Below are 17,232 nucleotides of genomic sequence, written 5' to 3'. Positions count from 1 at the left end.
TGGTACATGTAAGTTAAATAAGAAATACAGTAGGACAAGACAAAAAAAAAAGAAAAGAAAACAGAAAACAACTTGATAGATCTTAAACACTTCATATTTATTATACATTAAATAAAACAATTTCAGCTCAGTTGAGAGCCTGATGGGCCGGATTTAGAAAATCAAAACTTCTAAAGGAAGGTATGTTCAGCGTAAGTGATCATTAAGTACACATGTATTAATTATATTATAATAAAACTGTATTTTGTTAAACAATTCTCAAGTGAATAAAATACATTATCCAAGAGGTATGTATTCCAAAGGTCTTATTGCACAGCTACTGGCTAATCCATGTACTTTCAGTCTGGCAAAAGTATGTTTTGTACCACCGAGTACCAACTCTGACCGCTTCCTCATGTTTATTATTACACAGCTTCTCCTCTTTCCTCATTAAAAAAACAAAAAAACACAAACACAATATCAAACAGAAAACAAAGCTGAATATTACAAAGTGTGTGTTGTCTTCAGTTCATCTCATTTCAACCCCAAAGCAATCCATGCGTATTCTTTCTTTTCAGTAAGAGCAGGTAGGGAAAACAAAACAATAAATGAGAAAGATGGGGCGGGGAAAAAAAAAAGAAAAAAAAGAAGAAGAAGAAGAAAAAATCTGCAGCCACACATTTGTTCTGTCAATGCAAGAATTAAAATGCTGTAATTCTGGCTACCAGTTTCCAGGGTGGCGGCAGGAAGCACTGTGGTTGGACTCTCACTTCCCCTCAGTTTTGTCTGCCTGTACTTCACGCATATACGAATCGATGATATGCGGAGGCACTCCATCCATTAATAGTCTGAAGAATGAAAGTCCACCTACAAATAAGGGACAAGACAATTTTTCAGGCTGAAGATGCCTGGAGCAATAAAAAGGTTTGAATCATTAATTTCTGGCTAAAGTGGTAAAGATTTAATCAGTCCCTATTATATACCTCTCATTTTAAGATGGAATTAAATTCACCCCTGTTCAAAAGCCCAGCACAAGAATTAGCCATTATTTAATCTCTGTATTATACAGAACTTTCCTGTCCTCTTGCACAGGGTGAATTTCATTTCGGCTAAGTCTCTGCTCACCACACAATAGCTTCATTGCAAGCGACCTTCCTGGATTTCCATTAGGCTGGGTGGAGCGCAGCTGGAGATGGAAGTCAGCACAGAAGGAACAATGGAGAAAACACCTGATATCAAACAGTTGTGGGATACATGCAGAGACATTCAAATTCTTTTAGGGCTGGGTCTCATAATGGTTTGTAAGTATTTAGCAAAATATTTACCGCGTTGCTTGAAAGTAAGAGCTGGGATGACACATGTAAATATATATACGAAAAAAAAAAAAAATAGGATTTTAGATAGAGGTGCCTAAATTTAGACTGCTGAGAGAATTGGCAGAAGTCAAAATTTTCATTTCCAGCAGAAGTATGAAGAATGATCTTGGATTCACTTGTGAATGAAAAACAGATGACATGAAATTAGCTTGCTTCGCTGAAAGCTCTGCTTACTGCTGGGGCTGCCCTGCTCTACAGCCAAGCCGTATGTTGTGCTGAAGCGTACAGTGTCTGCATAGGGGAGCTTTCTCAGAGCTTGGAGCTGGTGATGGTTGAACTCAAAGCTGTGGGAGCTGAAGATTTGCTCCATGTTTGTGTCATCATAAACTGCAGCAGTGAATGCATGCTCACAAGACCCTCTTTGTTTTCTCTAGTCCTGCCCAAATTTTGTTTCCTGTCTCTAAAAAGAAACTTAAAAAAATTTACTTCGCAGTTTTGTGGTGGTTAGCATCAGTATTCACTGAAAAGTCAGTTCAGAAGAAACATCCCCAGCCTTTTAGGTCCATAAGCTTAATTACTGTGGCTTAGCCACTGTGAGTAAAAAGCTGAACCAAACTTAAATCGCTGCACTAAGAGAGAAACCTAGGCTTATAAGAAATCTAGTCGAAGTACTCAATGATTTTTTTGATGTTCTGGAAAAATGGACAAGGCAAAGGATTTTTTTAAGTAGGTTTAATAGTTTTAGGATTCCAAAACAAAACATTTATTTCACTGCCCAGAAAAAATGTGCACATAGTGTCTAACACACCTGCTAGGACACTCCAGATCCCGCTGATGTAGAATTAGTAATTTAATACAAAGAATCCACATTAAAACTGAAATTTCGTGCCATTTGAAAAAAAAAAAATAGGAACTTGTAGCAGAAACTAAATACATGGTATTTCTGTAAATTTCATTGAAATCAAATGATGTGTGGCAGAAACAATGGGAAAAAAAGATAAATATTTTGCTAAAAATAATAGAGGCTCTCCTTTCTCAAGAGGAAGGGTGGCATTTGTGGTAAGAGAGCAACATAGCAATGATATTTATTCCTTGTATAATTCTGCACAGATATTCTGTTCTGCAAGCTGCAAAATCACCCATTGATAACTGTACTTACCTTCTCAGCCTTTTCTGGAACATGCATAAAGTTTTAAAGCAAAAATACATTGTCAGGATGAAGACATCACTGTCTGTGAATGCTTCAGCTAAATGCAACTGAGCTGATACTTACATACAGCATTTATCCTGAGTGCCGATTTTAGGTATTTATAACCTTTATTGACACAAGGATTAACCAATTAAGGTGCAATTAGTTACTAGTGATTATGAGACTGTACTATCTCACTTAACAGTTGCATTGTTGCAAGACTCCCGAACTTACATGTAGATAGATGCACAATGCAGACAAAAAGATGCATGCTTTTTAGCATTCTTTTCAACTCATGTAGTGCAAATGGTGATATGAATCATTCATTTTTAAATGGAATTAAATGTTGAATAAATATTTCATTTATGTAGAGGTATATTCCTACATGAAAATAAATGACTGTAAATGCAAAATGCGTTTTATTCATGCTAACTTGTGCTTGTGTTAAATTCCATTGGAACATGCACCGATAGAAAGTAGTGGGAGGTACTACTAACAGGGATTACTGTAACAAGCAATTATTATACAAATCTGATTTTACATGCGTTAAAACTATCATGCTACTCATTTCAAAAACATTTTCATTAAGTGACGTAATGAAAATCATGCCATACTAGGCAAGACTTTGTATGACGTGTAAACAGACATAAGCTTCATATGCAAGTACCATATGAAAGCTTACCTTAGATGACAATATACATTCAAAAATCCTTACTGTGTAACTAAGGGAGAGAGAGAAAGAGAAGTAACAATTTAATCTCAAACACAAAAGTAGAGAGAAAATGTTGAGTGAAATTATGCTTACGATTATGCCAAGATGATGTTTTAATCCTTAGTCATGTAAAATAATGTGGGAATTGAAACACATGGAGAGTAAAAGGTGGGGATCCAGTTCCACTTCAAAATTATCATTAATATGTAAAAGCTATATTAATATGTACAAGTAACTATAAATCCTGTAATTAGTCTACAGTATAGATGATAACCAAATTATGCAAATGACATTTATTGTAATAGTTTCCAAATGTAGCTTCAAAGAAGCTAACACATATATATATATAGTATTTTCCACCAGGGGAAAAAAAAGCACACACATAACACTGAAACATATATATATATGTTGAAACTCTGTAAGGCAAAATAATCAAGTACAGACTAATTACGTACCTGTGTACTAAAGTATGTACTTTGTCACATATCCACATTTACATTACCTAAAACATGCCATTTACTCTATAGGTGTCTTTACCTTTAATTAAACATTTTGACTCCATAATACATCCATATATATATATATATGTATACATATATAGAAGCACTCAACTTTATACCTATTGTAGCCATTTAAAAAAAATACCTTACTACTTCAAATACTGCAAGAACATTGTCTAGCCTAATTTCTTAGCATATTTCATTTTGAAATAGTAAATTTGGATGTATAAAACACTGGAGACTACTTTCTGGGCATTTCTACCATTTTAAAACTGCTCTGCTAATATTCTGGATTTGGGTAAGGTTGCAAGAAAACATATTTCTATTGAAATGACCAAATTCTCTGCAATTGTAATCCCAATGAACCCAAATTTAAAATAAACTGTAAAGGCAATTAAATAAAAATATATGTTTTTAAGTATAAAATTTCTACTGATTTCAATTGGATCAGGATTTTTCCCCTAGATCCTGTAGTTTAAGTTCAGGCATAGATTATCATTCAGAGCACTAATTTGTAACCAAAACCAAATCTGTAATAAAGAATGCCTTTTAAGCACAGCAAATGACTTTATGATACTTCTGATATTTCAGTAATTCTGCAAACTAACCAAGATCTGGTTTTTGAGATGCAAGATTCTGCCTTTTGGAAAGGTCTAGGCGTTCAGGTCAATGATAGTCACAGTCATTAAACAATTCTTCATACGTACAAGTTCTATGCCCAGTGGCATAGTAGATGCATGGCTAAAATTTTTGTAACTCTGTTGTTAAATTCCTATATTCTTGATTAATTTGGCCTTCGTTGCTCATGTGACATAAACGTTGTATGCCATGAGACACCAGCTAGTTTATTCTAAAAAAGCAAATAAATACACACTTTGCATGCAGAAAATGAGTTTGAATGTGAAAAGAGAGGAAGGGAATGAGATGGAATGTCCAGAGGAGTATGCTTATTATAAACCTGGTTATTCCCCGCCAAGAAGAATGGTTCTCCTGCGTTAATTACTCCTTGATATATCACTGCAGAATTAGAATATTTATAGTGGTATTTATTCGCATTTGAAATTCTTCCAAATTGACTTTAACACCATATTTATTAATATTTCTCATACAGCATCTTCACTACAATCAATCTCAGTGATCACCAAGCTTGATTTCACTCTTAAGACAGACATACTCCAAAAACATGTATCATGGTAAAAAGCACAGTTCTTTAACTGAATCTTATCAGCTTCACTGAGGTCAATGAAAAGAAAACATTTCCTTACAATAAAGAGAAATTCATAGCCATATTTAAGGATCTACCTAAACAAAATAAGACATATGTTTTTTATTTTCCTTAGTAAGATGAGTATGAAAAATATATCATAAAATTCAGTTTATGCATCATCTTTAAAGATAAAGGTAGAGTTACTCTTATCTCTAAGTTCTATTACATTACATTTTCAGCACAGCATATTTATAAAAAAGGCATTGTACATGCAATTGTACTGAGCAGCCTTCTTTAAGTTCACTCAGCAAAACTGAAAATGGAAGAGTGATGTAATGTCCGTCTGAAATAACATCAGTAAATGTAGAACTTTTTTGAGGATAAAACAAGGATTTTATATTATTATTAAATAACTACCATGAAAACATTCAAGAAATAAGTATTAAATTTAATAATGACTAGGAGTTATATAAATAGAAAACTAGAAAATTGTAGCATATTGATAATACTCAGAATATCCATAGCTGCTCTGTTGGTCAAATACTATGCAAAATCCAAAATCCTAAACTGTCCTGTCAGTAATTCTTCCAGGATAATCCTAGAACTGGACAAATATATATACGCGCATATATATATATGCATGATAAACTTCAGATCTCCAACAACACAGAAATAGTTGGCTAGAGCTTCTTTTCTCCGTCATAAGGAAGATTTACGTACTGCAGTGTATACTGTTGCATGGTATAGTGATCTTTAGTGTGACTTACAAAACCAGGATTTGTAATAATACCACTGACCACTGTAGTTCATACATTCACCAGATACATAACATTGCCTTGAGCCTGGTGATCCTATTCAGGCACCAGTCAACTGTACCTCAACATTACAAATTCATACCCTGATTGTTACTTGCTGGACTAAAGCTGAACCAGTTTAAAGCTATACATATAAGTGTGCATACACACACACGCACACACTGCAATCCATTTCCAGTGAGTCAGAATCCATAACACTGTGCGTCATTGTGGTGTGCAGTGATCCAAAGAGCCCTCCTAAATGAACAAACAGGCTGGGAAACTTAAGAGAAGGAGAGTTCAACACAAAAGTCAATAGAAGGTTGAAATAAGGTTCAATTATGTTTTTATGCTCCGGTCATTTAATACTCAGTTGTATTTGTCTGTATCATATAGCAAACCCTGAGCCTAACTGGTTTGCCAAGCTACAGCTGCTGTCTCTGCCTAATCCTATTCCCTTTGAATTCATCAGCTGAACTGCCAGTCACGTTAAGAGCGTCAGCACTGAACACTTACAACAGATGTTTAAACCCCACAAATTGCTAATCTGAGCAGTCTTCAAACAGGACACTTAAAACAGTGGCCAATTTTCCTGCCAGAATGTGTAGAGGAATCTCAGCGAGGGCAAGGAGTTGCAGCCTGAAGTGTTGGGAGAGACACACAGACCAAAGAGGTGTGGTGGGAAGTGGTACTACAGTAGGTGATGGTTGATAGGAGACTGGGCTCCAAAACAGTTAACTAGGGAAGGTGAGATTTTGGGTTAATGAAGCAGCCTGTCACATAGCTAAGAAGAGAGAGACAACACATGATCCAGATTGGATGCTGAATAACAGACTGCATTTTGGAGGACTTCCTTCAGACGTGATATAAACACAAAACACTGTAGAATAAAACGTTCTGAGGAAGATGTCTGTAGCATCAATTTTTCAGTTGATCTTTTCCAGAAAATGTTACTTCTTTGAGAAAAAAAAAAAAAAGATATTTATGAATGTAGAAATGTCTGTGCTACAAATGTATTGCAATCAATGGGTTTTGCTTAAAAGATAGGAAGGATTGATTAAATTTTGTCTACAGGGAGTATTTCTTACATCCTCATTCTCACTGTAGCAATCAATGTTGGTAGGTTCAACTACAACCCGGAGGCGCAGTGCCAGAGCAAGTGAGACTGTAGGATGTACTTCAACCAGCTGATAGGATGACTACTGCAGCCCTTAGGACATGATACCATGCTCATGCATCTATCCAAGGTTTCCTTTGGGATAAATGATTGGAGGGATGCTTGAATTTAACTGAGGTGGTAGGGTGTGTTGACAACATTAAGAACTGACTTACATGTAAAATCACAGAGCTGGAAGCAATCTTGAGATATCATTTAGTACATACCATAACCCAAACAATAAATTTTACTGCAGTCATTCCTCTAAGCTGCTCTTAAAGGCTCATAGTACCTAAAGCTCTACAACCTCTACAGGAATTCTCACGCTTCACTACTCTCAGTGTTATTTACCCTAAATATTTGTTGCCATGTTGACATATGTGTATATAAATTAAAAATATATATTTTAATTAATCTATTTATTTTTAATAAAATCTTTAGTGCAACTGTTGTAGAAAGAATCAGCTGCAGATGGGAAAGTAGGCAGCCTGCAAACATCATGGATCGTGTGCTCCCTGTTTCAGAACACTACTCAGAGAACGACAAGTAGGAAAATTAGATGAATACTTGTCAGAAAAAATCCTCAAAGACATAATCTCAAATGCACCTAGTAACCACTTTAGTGAATAGAACATGTTTTTTGGTTTTGTTTTTCCCCCTAGAGAAATTACTTTTAATTGACTGGAAAAGCATCTAATAATTTTCAGTGTATTTCACATTCAAGTATGTAAATGTGCAATAGTAAGAAATTAAATTCCTATCAGTATTGGTGAAAGGCAAAATCACTCCATGCCTGGCTCTTAAGAACACTAACAGAGAGCAACTTCCACTGATGCTGAACAAAATCTTGGAAACTTGCATATAAAGGGAGGCTGAGTGAAGACATTGGGTGTATATCATGCTTCAAAAGCAGCAAACTTATTTCAACGCAGTTCAGTGAAAAAAAAAGTTTCAAGATTAACAGAAACAACTGTATTTCACAACAGCTGTAAAAGCAGTTACTGAAGAATAATATGTAATCAACGGAAAAAATTTTCAGTTCCTAAACTTGACAGATTAGCTTTTTTTTTCCTCCTTAAAAACATTTTATGGTATTCTACACATCAATTGTAAAAATAAAATAAAATAAAATAAACAGATGACAAATAAAAGGCTTCATACTTTTAAAACGTAAAATATGGTTGTACTACAAGCAAAGTGCTGAAAGTGTAAATGTGGGAAAGGATTTTAATACTTGGGGACTCAGAATCATATAATCACAGAATATCTGAATTGGAAGGGACCCACAAGGATCACTGAGTCCAACTCACTCCTGGATCCCCAAAGGACCACCCCAAAAAAAAAAAGAAAGTGCATCTGATAGCATTGTCCAAATACTAGAAAGCTTGATGGAATAGCAAAACTAACTTGGCTCTTGCCTTTCAGTATAAAAAAAAAAAATAGATGAAGCAACCTTCTCCAGTGATGAGGTCTTCTGCTATGCTGTAAATAGAAAGTTTGCTTGTGATCATGGAAAAGATTCATACATCAAAGATGTGTACATTACCTTTCAAAGACAACAACTTAATAAGTCATGACAATTAAGAAACATGATATTACGCATACTTCCATTATCTTAGTTAAATGTTCAAATTCATAGACCCAGCATTTATTGAAATGGCTTCTTGCTAGCAAATTTGAGCTGTGGGACAGGATACCTCAGAAAATGGAAACTGAAACCTAAAATAAACACAGTGCAGTGCATAAGGATGTTAAATAGTATGGCTTTCTGTACAGACAAGCATGATGACAATAATAAAATTAGGCCAATATTCAGATAGCCTAAATTCTCTCTAAATTCCTGACGGAGACACTTTTTATTGGCTGGCTTTAGGCAGCTTTCCACCCTTACAATCTCAAACTTCCATGAAGCAAAAGCCTTTTGGGTTCCAACTAAATATGACCCCATCTTTTCCTAGGAAGTAGTTTTCTGAAAAATACAGCCTACCATTAGTAATCCAATCCAAATCTTATTGCCATTCATGGTATCCCAGACAATGCCAAATCGCCTGGAATTCACAAGAATGTTTCTATTTGATGAAAATAAAGATTTGTTGTCAGTGGTAAAGGTCTGACCTACTTTTTTCCCCTTACCTGTACTTGAAAATTCATTTTTAAATGTTTTGTTCCTAAAGCAAATACAGGAAGTATATCAACTAGCTTGTGTACTTGAGAACAGTATTGTTTGTTTCTTTTTGCTGCATGGCTTTGCTAACAAACTACATTAAGAATTTTCCTTTAGAAACAAATGTGTTTGTTTAATACATCATTTTAAAGCAGACAAAACTGCCATTTCCTTGAGAGATCCGTATCCTATTCAAGATGATTTTTAATGCGTTTTCAAAGAGCTCTATGGCTGAGTCTTACTAGAGTTTATCAGGTAAGCGTCAGAGATCTGAGAGTTATATTCTAACATCGTGTCACTTGTGAAAGAGTTCTTGCAAACACTGAATGTATGAATTGGGGTTGGGGAAAAAATAAAAATAAGAAATAAAAAGCGATGCAGTATAAATACAACACAGCCCTCAAAAGGAAAACAAATCTACCAATGTAGTTTATTCTGTACTAACACCAAGTTATTATTTTCACCTGTGGAAAAAAAAATTGTTTAAACTCCCTTTTGCCTTGCACACGTGTGTCTCCCATGAAGAGTTTGTTCAAACAAACAGTGCATTTGCAATGATTTAAAACTCTTACCTTTTACTTCCAGTTTGCAATCAACTTCTGCCTCTCCAAGTTCGTTGACTGCTCGGCAGGTGTAAGTGCCTCCATCATATGGACTGGGTTTGCGGATCTCCAAGGTACAGACACCTTGGTTGCTGAACATTCGGTACCTTGGGTCATTCATTATAATGACTTTGTTTTTCAGCCAGGTTATTTTGGGCTGTGGTAGAAACAAACGAAAACCCACATGCACAAATCTATGAAAGCAAATATTTTTACCATTGTTTGTGATGTTCTGTTAAAGCTGAATAATCCAGAAATGATGCAAAATAGATAAAACAGTCATGGAAAATAAATAATGGTTAACTCAAACAAACACGGGCTACATCATGCCTTTGTTTTAAAGCATGTGTTTTCAGTGCAGTTTCAATCACATCATTAAAGTCATAAACATAAGCCTGTTATCAATATAAGGGGTGCTGTGTAATAACAACAAACACCTCAGCCATATCTTTTGACTTCCAATTAGTCTAAGTCAATAAGCAAAGGATGTTTTTAACTGCAGTTTACAGAAGGAACAGACAGAAACTCTAAAAAGTGGACATAAATGCTCTAGAGTTCCCATTTTACTAGATCAATCAATCATATCAGAAAATAAATCTCAAAAAGGCAAAACTCAAAATAAACTGGGAGACAATGCATCTGAGAACCAATGAGTATTTTTGCAATGCACTTACTTCACAGAATCACAGAATTTTCTAGGTTGGAAGAGACCTCAAGGTCATCGAGTCCAACCTCCAACCTAACGCTAACAGCCCTCCACTAAACCATATCCCTAAGCTCTACATCTAAACGTCTTTTGAAGACTTCCAGGGATGGTGACTCCACCACTTCCCTGGGCAGCCTGTTCCAATGCCTCACGACCCTTTCAGTGAAGAAGTTCTTCCTAACATCTAACCTAAAACTCCCCTGGCTCAACTTAAGCCCATTCCCCCTCGTCCTGTCACCAGGCACGTGGGAGAACAGGCCAACCCCCACCTCGCTACAGCCTCCCTTGAGGTACCTAAAAAGAGCGATAAGGTCGCCCCTGAGCCTCCTCTTCTCCAGGCTGAACAAGCCCAGCTCCCTCAGCCGCTCCTCGTAGGACTTGTTCTCCAGGCCCCTCACCAGCTTTGTCGCCCTTCTCTGTACCCGCTCAAGCACCTCGATGTCCTTCTTGTAGCGAGGGGCCCAAAACTGAACACAGTACTCGAGGTGCGGCCTCACCAGAGCTGAGTACAGGGGGACGATCACCTCCCTAGCCCTGCTGGTCACGCTGTTCCTGATACAAGCCAGGATGCCGTTGGCCTTCTTGGCCACCTGAGCACACTGCTGGCTCATATTCAGCCGACTATCCACCATCACTCCCAGGTCCTTCTCTGCCTGGCAGCTCTCCAACCATTCCTCTCCCAGCCTGTAGCTCTGCTTGGGGTTATTGCGCCCCAGGTGCAGGACCCGGCACTTGGCCTTGTTGAACTTCATGCAGTTGACCTCAGCCCATCGGTGCAGCCTATCCAGATCCTCCTGCAGAGCTTTCCTACCCTCAAGCAGATCGACACACGCACCTAACTTGGTGTCATCTGCGAACTTACTGAGGGTGCACTCGATGCCCTCGTCCAGATCATCGATGAAGATATTAAAGAGGACCGGCCCCAGCACCGAGCCCTGGGGGACGCCACTAGTGACTGGCCTCCAACTGGACTTGGCTCCATTCACCACGACTCTTTGGGCCCGGCTATCCAGCCAGTTTCTAACCCAACGAAGCGTGCGCCAGTCCAAGCCAAGAGCAGCCAGTTTCTTGAGGAGAATGCTGTGGGAGACGGTGTCAAAAGCCTTGCTGAAGTCAAGGTAGACCACATCCACAGCCTTTCCCTCGTCCACCCAGCGCGTCACTCTGTCATAGAAGGAGATCAGGTTCGTCAGGCATGACCTGCCTTTCATAAAGCCATGCTGACTGGGCCTTATCGCCTGCTTGCCCTGCAAGTGCTAACTTAAAGCATAATTAGCTTTTTATAGAATAATTATAGCTTTATTTTAATAACAACCTTTACTATCATCAGTTCTGGTCCCTGTACAGCCCAGCCTTTTCATGAAGTTTTGTCCTTTCCCTGGGTTAGCATTCTTTAATTCAGCTTGGCTTGTAAGACAAATTAGGTTAACTTTCTCGGTGTTAATGGATATTGCTGTGAGCTTGCTGTACCTTGGGGTTGCCCCGAACACTGCAGTTCAAAGTAGCATTGTAACCAGCTACAGCATACGTGTTAATGAGAGGCTGGGTAAACAGTGGTCGTTCACTGAAGTCAAAATCATCGTAAACTGGGTATTTGTAGACTTTACCTATGAAATGAAAACAATACATTTAGAAAGATGAGTATTGTAGGGCTAAATACCCAAGCATCTTAAGAAACTCCAGAGTCTGCCTGTCCTGATGCCAGGAACCAGCCTGCCATAGTAACTGAACTCATATGGGAGGCTAGAAGGGGTCCTGGGAAGTGACTATCGCCCTTGGTCATGCTGTAGGATTGAGGTCTGAGGGCTTGTCTGTCTGGTGTCTGTCTGTAGGTGGTGTAAAAAATAATACACGTATATTCAATTTCTTTGCCTGACTGACCTATACATTACAGAACAGCATGGGTCCTGTCTGCTGCACTGCAGAATGTCTGCCTTGACACTGTGTGTCTCAGCGTGTTCACTCTGCTGCCAATTGCTTTTCACAGTTTGCTCTGATCTGCCTGGCTCCATATCTGAAAATCCATCTGCTTCATGCAGTCCACTAACAATACAGATGCCCTCATGGATGCTGTTTCTGTGCAAGAAAAGCCTGGTAGTAAAACCCAGTTTGCCACTGACACTTCCCTGCTCTGTAATGCAGATTAACATCAGTAAATAACCTTCGCCCATAAACTAAGCTGGCATTTAAACCAGCTGGACAGATTGACATCTATTCCTGTGCACAGCCACCACTAAACATCTTTTTTTTTTTTTTTTTCAACCTGCAAGGTTTCTTACTGGCTTCAATGCAGCTTAAGCCTGATACTTACTCTCATGGCAGGAGCAAGTAGGCAGAGATTAAAAGCAATTCCTATAGCCCTGCTTTTGTTTGTGATCCAGTTTCTAATAGAAAAACAATTTGTTTGTTTGTTTGTTTTTCTTAATAGAAGTGGGTTCCGGTACCCCTGATCTCCCGTCCTTCAGCCTATCTGTGTGGGCGGTATGGGTTGTCTGTCCTCTACGTCATGGCAGTCATATACTCATTTGAGACAAACAGAACTGATCTGATTTGATTTTCTTCTGCTAAACCACCCATTTCTGGAATTTCCCTTCCATAAAAGGGCAGTTAGATTATATATTTATTTATTTCATGTTTAAATTGCCATTCCAAGCTGACAACTTCTGAAATGTCAGGACTTCTGACAGCAGGGATTCAGTTTTTCCAGCTCCACCTGCAAGAGATGTGAAGCAGGCAGTTAAGCTTAACTGTTGGATGCTGCCCCCGAAACGGACTGGAGCATTTGCACAGTTGGAGCTGGGTCTCCACTGGGAGGCAGTGGCCCACTGCTGCTAACAGAGCTGTGCTCCTCTTCCAGCTCAGTGACTTAGGTCTGCCAGTGGTGACACGAGTATGATGTCCAAGATCACAGGAAGTGACAGAGTATGGAAGAAATATCTCACTTGATTAAAACACAAAACAAAACAAGCACATACACAAAACTATTAACTATATGGACAAACAAGAAAGCCCTAATATGAAATGTACTAGCTGTTGCTTGTACCTGATCGACGGCCTTTTACCTCTAATGTCTTCCCAGACTCTGAACACACCCCAACCCTTTTGATAAGGAAAGGCTAATTAGCTAACCATCTTTTGCAATCAGAGCACTCTCTTTGGTCATTGTTGCATCCTCGCTGAGGCCGCACATGTTTTCAGCGAAGATCCGGAAGTAGTACTCGTTTCCTATGACGAGCTCATTAATGGTGGCACTGGTGCGGTGGTAGTGCTCAATTACCGTGAACCATTCCTGAAACACAGAAACACAGAGGCTAAGCTTCCCCGCAGCACACTGCGCTTCTAACCCAGACACTGGTTGGAAGGACCATCAAGCTGGTGGGAGTAAGATTTTCTATTAAAGACATGTCAATGAATACTAAGTTAGTGAAGCTGACAGTAATTAACTATTCTATCTGATGTGAGTGGCAATGAGAGTATCAGAGTTCAGCACTGTGCAGTGAAGGCCAAACGGCAGTGAATCATACTGAATAGTTATGCTGTGTTAGCTGGAAGGGTTCATTTTAGGAAATTTAATATTACAAATGTCCTGTGGAAGCAGAGGCAAGCTCCTTCATTCCTCTTCCACGCTGCTGACAGAGAAAATACTGCAGTGGACAAAAAAACCTGCAGACGGGGAAAAGCCCTCCACAGTGACGTGTGCTCACACAAGGACAACACACTAACCTACTCCCTTTTCCACAAGCTGAGCATTCATGAGAAATATAATTTCATCCATGTTTTTCTGGAGCAAAAGGCATATCTTAAAGCTCAGATGGGGAGATGAGTTTTAGCGTTTTGGTCTTGCAGCAGTAGCAGGACATCTATCCTAGTACACAATACCTACATAGCACCTGATATAAAAGAGGTTAATGCTAAAAATACATCTAACATAAAATGCAGTATGACCACAAAACATTCTTGCTTTTCCTTACTCTACCCTGCAGAGTTTTTCTGCTTTTCTGAAAACCCACTTGTGCCAAGTTTCCTGTGCCACAGTTTGTGTTGATATTTGGTTGCCTTCATTTACTTCCATCAATTTCTGAGAAATCTGAACATCATCCCATGTAACTTGAGGTGTTTTCTGTATTCCTCTGAGGACCTATAGCTAAAGAGCTGTCCTTTGAGAAAATGGTTTCCTGTGGAAGGCCAGCTGTACTAGAAATGCAGAATGTACTAGAAATGCACCAGAGAATATGGGGGAACTATGACCAGAATGACCCATGACACACTGGCCCCTAGACACTGCTGTTGTTGTGTTCTCCTTAACACAGTAACTTAAGGACAGGGGGCATCATTTTTCTAGTCACTGTACAGAGATTACCTCATCATACAATTTGAAGAAAAAAAAAAAAAAAGAAGAATGGGAAGGGAAGCAGAGAAACATGAGGAATTCATTGATCAGACCATGAAGCAGATCAACATAATGAATTTTGGGGGTGTGTGCAAAAAGTTTCCCTTAAACAATGCCCAAAATACCATCCTAAATTTCCAGTGTTTAAATTAGCAATAAGTGTTAAATGTAAGAATCCAAAATACCTTCTTTTAGTGAGGCATAAAATTCATGTTAATTTAATGAAAATAATAAAAATTAAAATAAATAATAAAATAATAAGTAAAATAAAAATTAAAATGAACATGTTGCTCTTTTTGTCTCTAAATCTCAAAGCAGTTTACAAATGACATTATACCATTTTGCCATGAGTCATAAGGAGTTGTAGTGAGTAATACAATATGCCATTACAGGTTTGAAATCAGTAGCCCCACCTTTTGATTCTACTAGCAACCTGGAATTAGTTATCTCTAATCCACCTGTCCTTTCCTGTTTAGCACTCCTATTTTACGTCATCTGAAAACATCTCTAGGTTTTAGAGATGGGATTCTTAGAAACTTTAGATATTCCTTGAAGATTTCCTGAACATCAACCAATGATTTGTCCCCCTACATTAATTAAACATGTAAGGCTTTTTATTTTTAAAAAGAACAGTTTCATAAGTACATCAGCCTTTCAAGCATCTTATTTACTTACCATACTCTTCTTATCTGCTTTTTGAATAGTGTACCCTGTAATGGCAGCATTGCCATCATCTTTTGGTGGCTTCCATGATAAATTTACATTCTCTCCCCACACGTCCTCAATAGTTACAATTTCTGGTGGGCCGGGGCGATCTGTAATGAAAATATGGGAGATGACATTATCCGTTATATTTGTTTTCTCTCTCTGCTTCCTATACACCTTCCACTTTGTTCCTGTCTCTTTCCTACACACACCTTCCACTTTATTTTCTTTCTCTCTTTTTTACACATGCATATGCCAAACCCAATATCCAAAGAATGATGAGGCTGCAAAATAAAACTTTCAACAGTTAACCCATATCAGAATCATGAAAAACCTAAATGGACCACTTTGTGAGTATGGTTTATAATGCGCATATGCTCTTTGGTTGTAAAAGGACATGATATTTTGAAAAAGTGGTTAGCAGTTGAAAAAGTGTTCTTAAAACGGGTAGTGTCAGACAATCATTATAAAGGCTTTGCTACCAGATTTTCCTATTATGTAAAGAAATAGGTTGGTAAAAATTAAAAGTAAATGTGTTCTTTTCTCTTTCTTTCCTGCCTACATATAGTTTCAATATAAAGGATTTCTTTCACGTTACACTTACTACAAACTTACTATGAATTTACTACCATTTCCATTTTTGGCTACCATTCAACAGGAAGCGGCTTGCATTCTGGATAAACAAGAACATGAAAAGCAAAACAGTGAAAAAAACAAGAGGCTATCATGTTTGAACAAGCAAACAAGCACCTGCCATTGTGTAGGGAGGTTTACTTAGAGACTGCAAATCTATAGACAAGTAATTGGAAGTAGAGAATTGTTTTCCTACAGCCTTGGAATGGCTAGAGTCCGCTTTTCTGGCATGCATGCATTTCTGTTTCTGAAAACATACCAACAATTTGAATATCTATTGTAGCTTTGTCCTCCAAGTTCTCTACTTCCACTTTCATGTCATATTCTCCAGAGTGGCTCCTTTCTGCCTTTCGGATGAAGATGATTGTGTCATTTTCAGTGTTGCGGATGTTGATTTGGTTCTTGTCTATTGGAGAACCATTTTTCTGCCATGATACTTTTGCCCTTGGCCTTCCCTATAAGAAGCCAGGAAACAATTTATATATGCTTTTGGGAAAGAGAAGAGTGTCAGTCCTAAAGGGAAATCAAAACTGTCCTGAAAGGAGCAGAGAAAGTTCATTTTTAAATAACAGAGCATTTAAGATGTAATCTCATTAATTTACCTAAAATGCATCCTCCCCACTCCCCAGGAGACCAAAAATATTTGCATATTCTGGCTAAAGTGGACAATTACATGTTTTGAAAAGAAAAAGGTTAAAAGTCAAAAAATGCACAACAAAATATTTCACCTTCTGGAATGGCCTACATTCTCTATACTGCTGGTGAAAGAGGAGGGCACCTAAGTAGGGGACTAATGCTCCAGGGATCCTGAACTCTCTTCTTCCACCACAAAAGCAGTTGGAATAGTTGTTAGGTAGACCAGTTTGACATTTTTTGGGAGGATGTGTGTACATTTTTGGCATGGTAGCACCCAGTTTATGTACTTAAATAGAAGTAAATTCCACTTGATTTGCCACTGGATTTGTCTTCCAGAGGCAAACGATTTATAAATGCTGTCCGAAAGGGTACTCTTACCCTTTTTTGAATGCCTTGTCTTAGAGAATAGAATAACCATACAATATTCCTTTAACTTCTCTGGAGCACAGTATCTTGTACTGTATTGCTGATCAAGATGTTACTAGGCTTTTGACAGCCTGGTAGAAGCCAGTATGAAGAGAAGACATTCAACTGCAATTCTTT

General features: G+C 38.0%; 1 protein-coding gene across 1 annotated transcript in view; it reads right to left on the bottom strand.

Moving 5' to 3' along the window:
* Nucleotides 1-745: 745 nt before the first annotated feature.
* Nucleotides 746-17,232, bottom strand: part of MYBPC1 (myosin binding protein C1) — a gene marked incomplete at both ends in the record, with an annotated part of 81,547 nt that continues 65,060 nt past the window's right edge. The window contains 6 exons of the mRNA XM_084304608.1: nucleotides 746-846; nucleotides 9,590-9,776; nucleotides 11,796-11,932; nucleotides 13,455-13,614; nucleotides 15,391-15,530; nucleotides 16,313-16,508. Of these exons, the coding sequence (XP_084160734.1) occupies nucleotides 746-846; nucleotides 9,590-9,776; nucleotides 11,796-11,932; nucleotides 13,455-13,614; nucleotides 15,391-15,530; nucleotides 16,313-16,508 (921 nt within the window). The remainder of the gene's footprint in view (nucleotides 847-9,589; nucleotides 9,777-11,795; nucleotides 11,933-13,454; nucleotides 13,615-15,390; nucleotides 15,531-16,312; nucleotides 16,509-17,232) is intronic.

The sequence above is a fragment of the Netta rufina genome (genome assembly GCF_964035555.1).
Source record: "Netta rufina genome assembly, chromosome: 1".
Lineage (NCBI taxonomy): Eukaryota > Metazoa > Chordata > Aves > Anseriformes > Anatidae > Netta > Netta rufina.
This window is presented reverse-complemented; position numbering and strand designations above follow the sequence as displayed.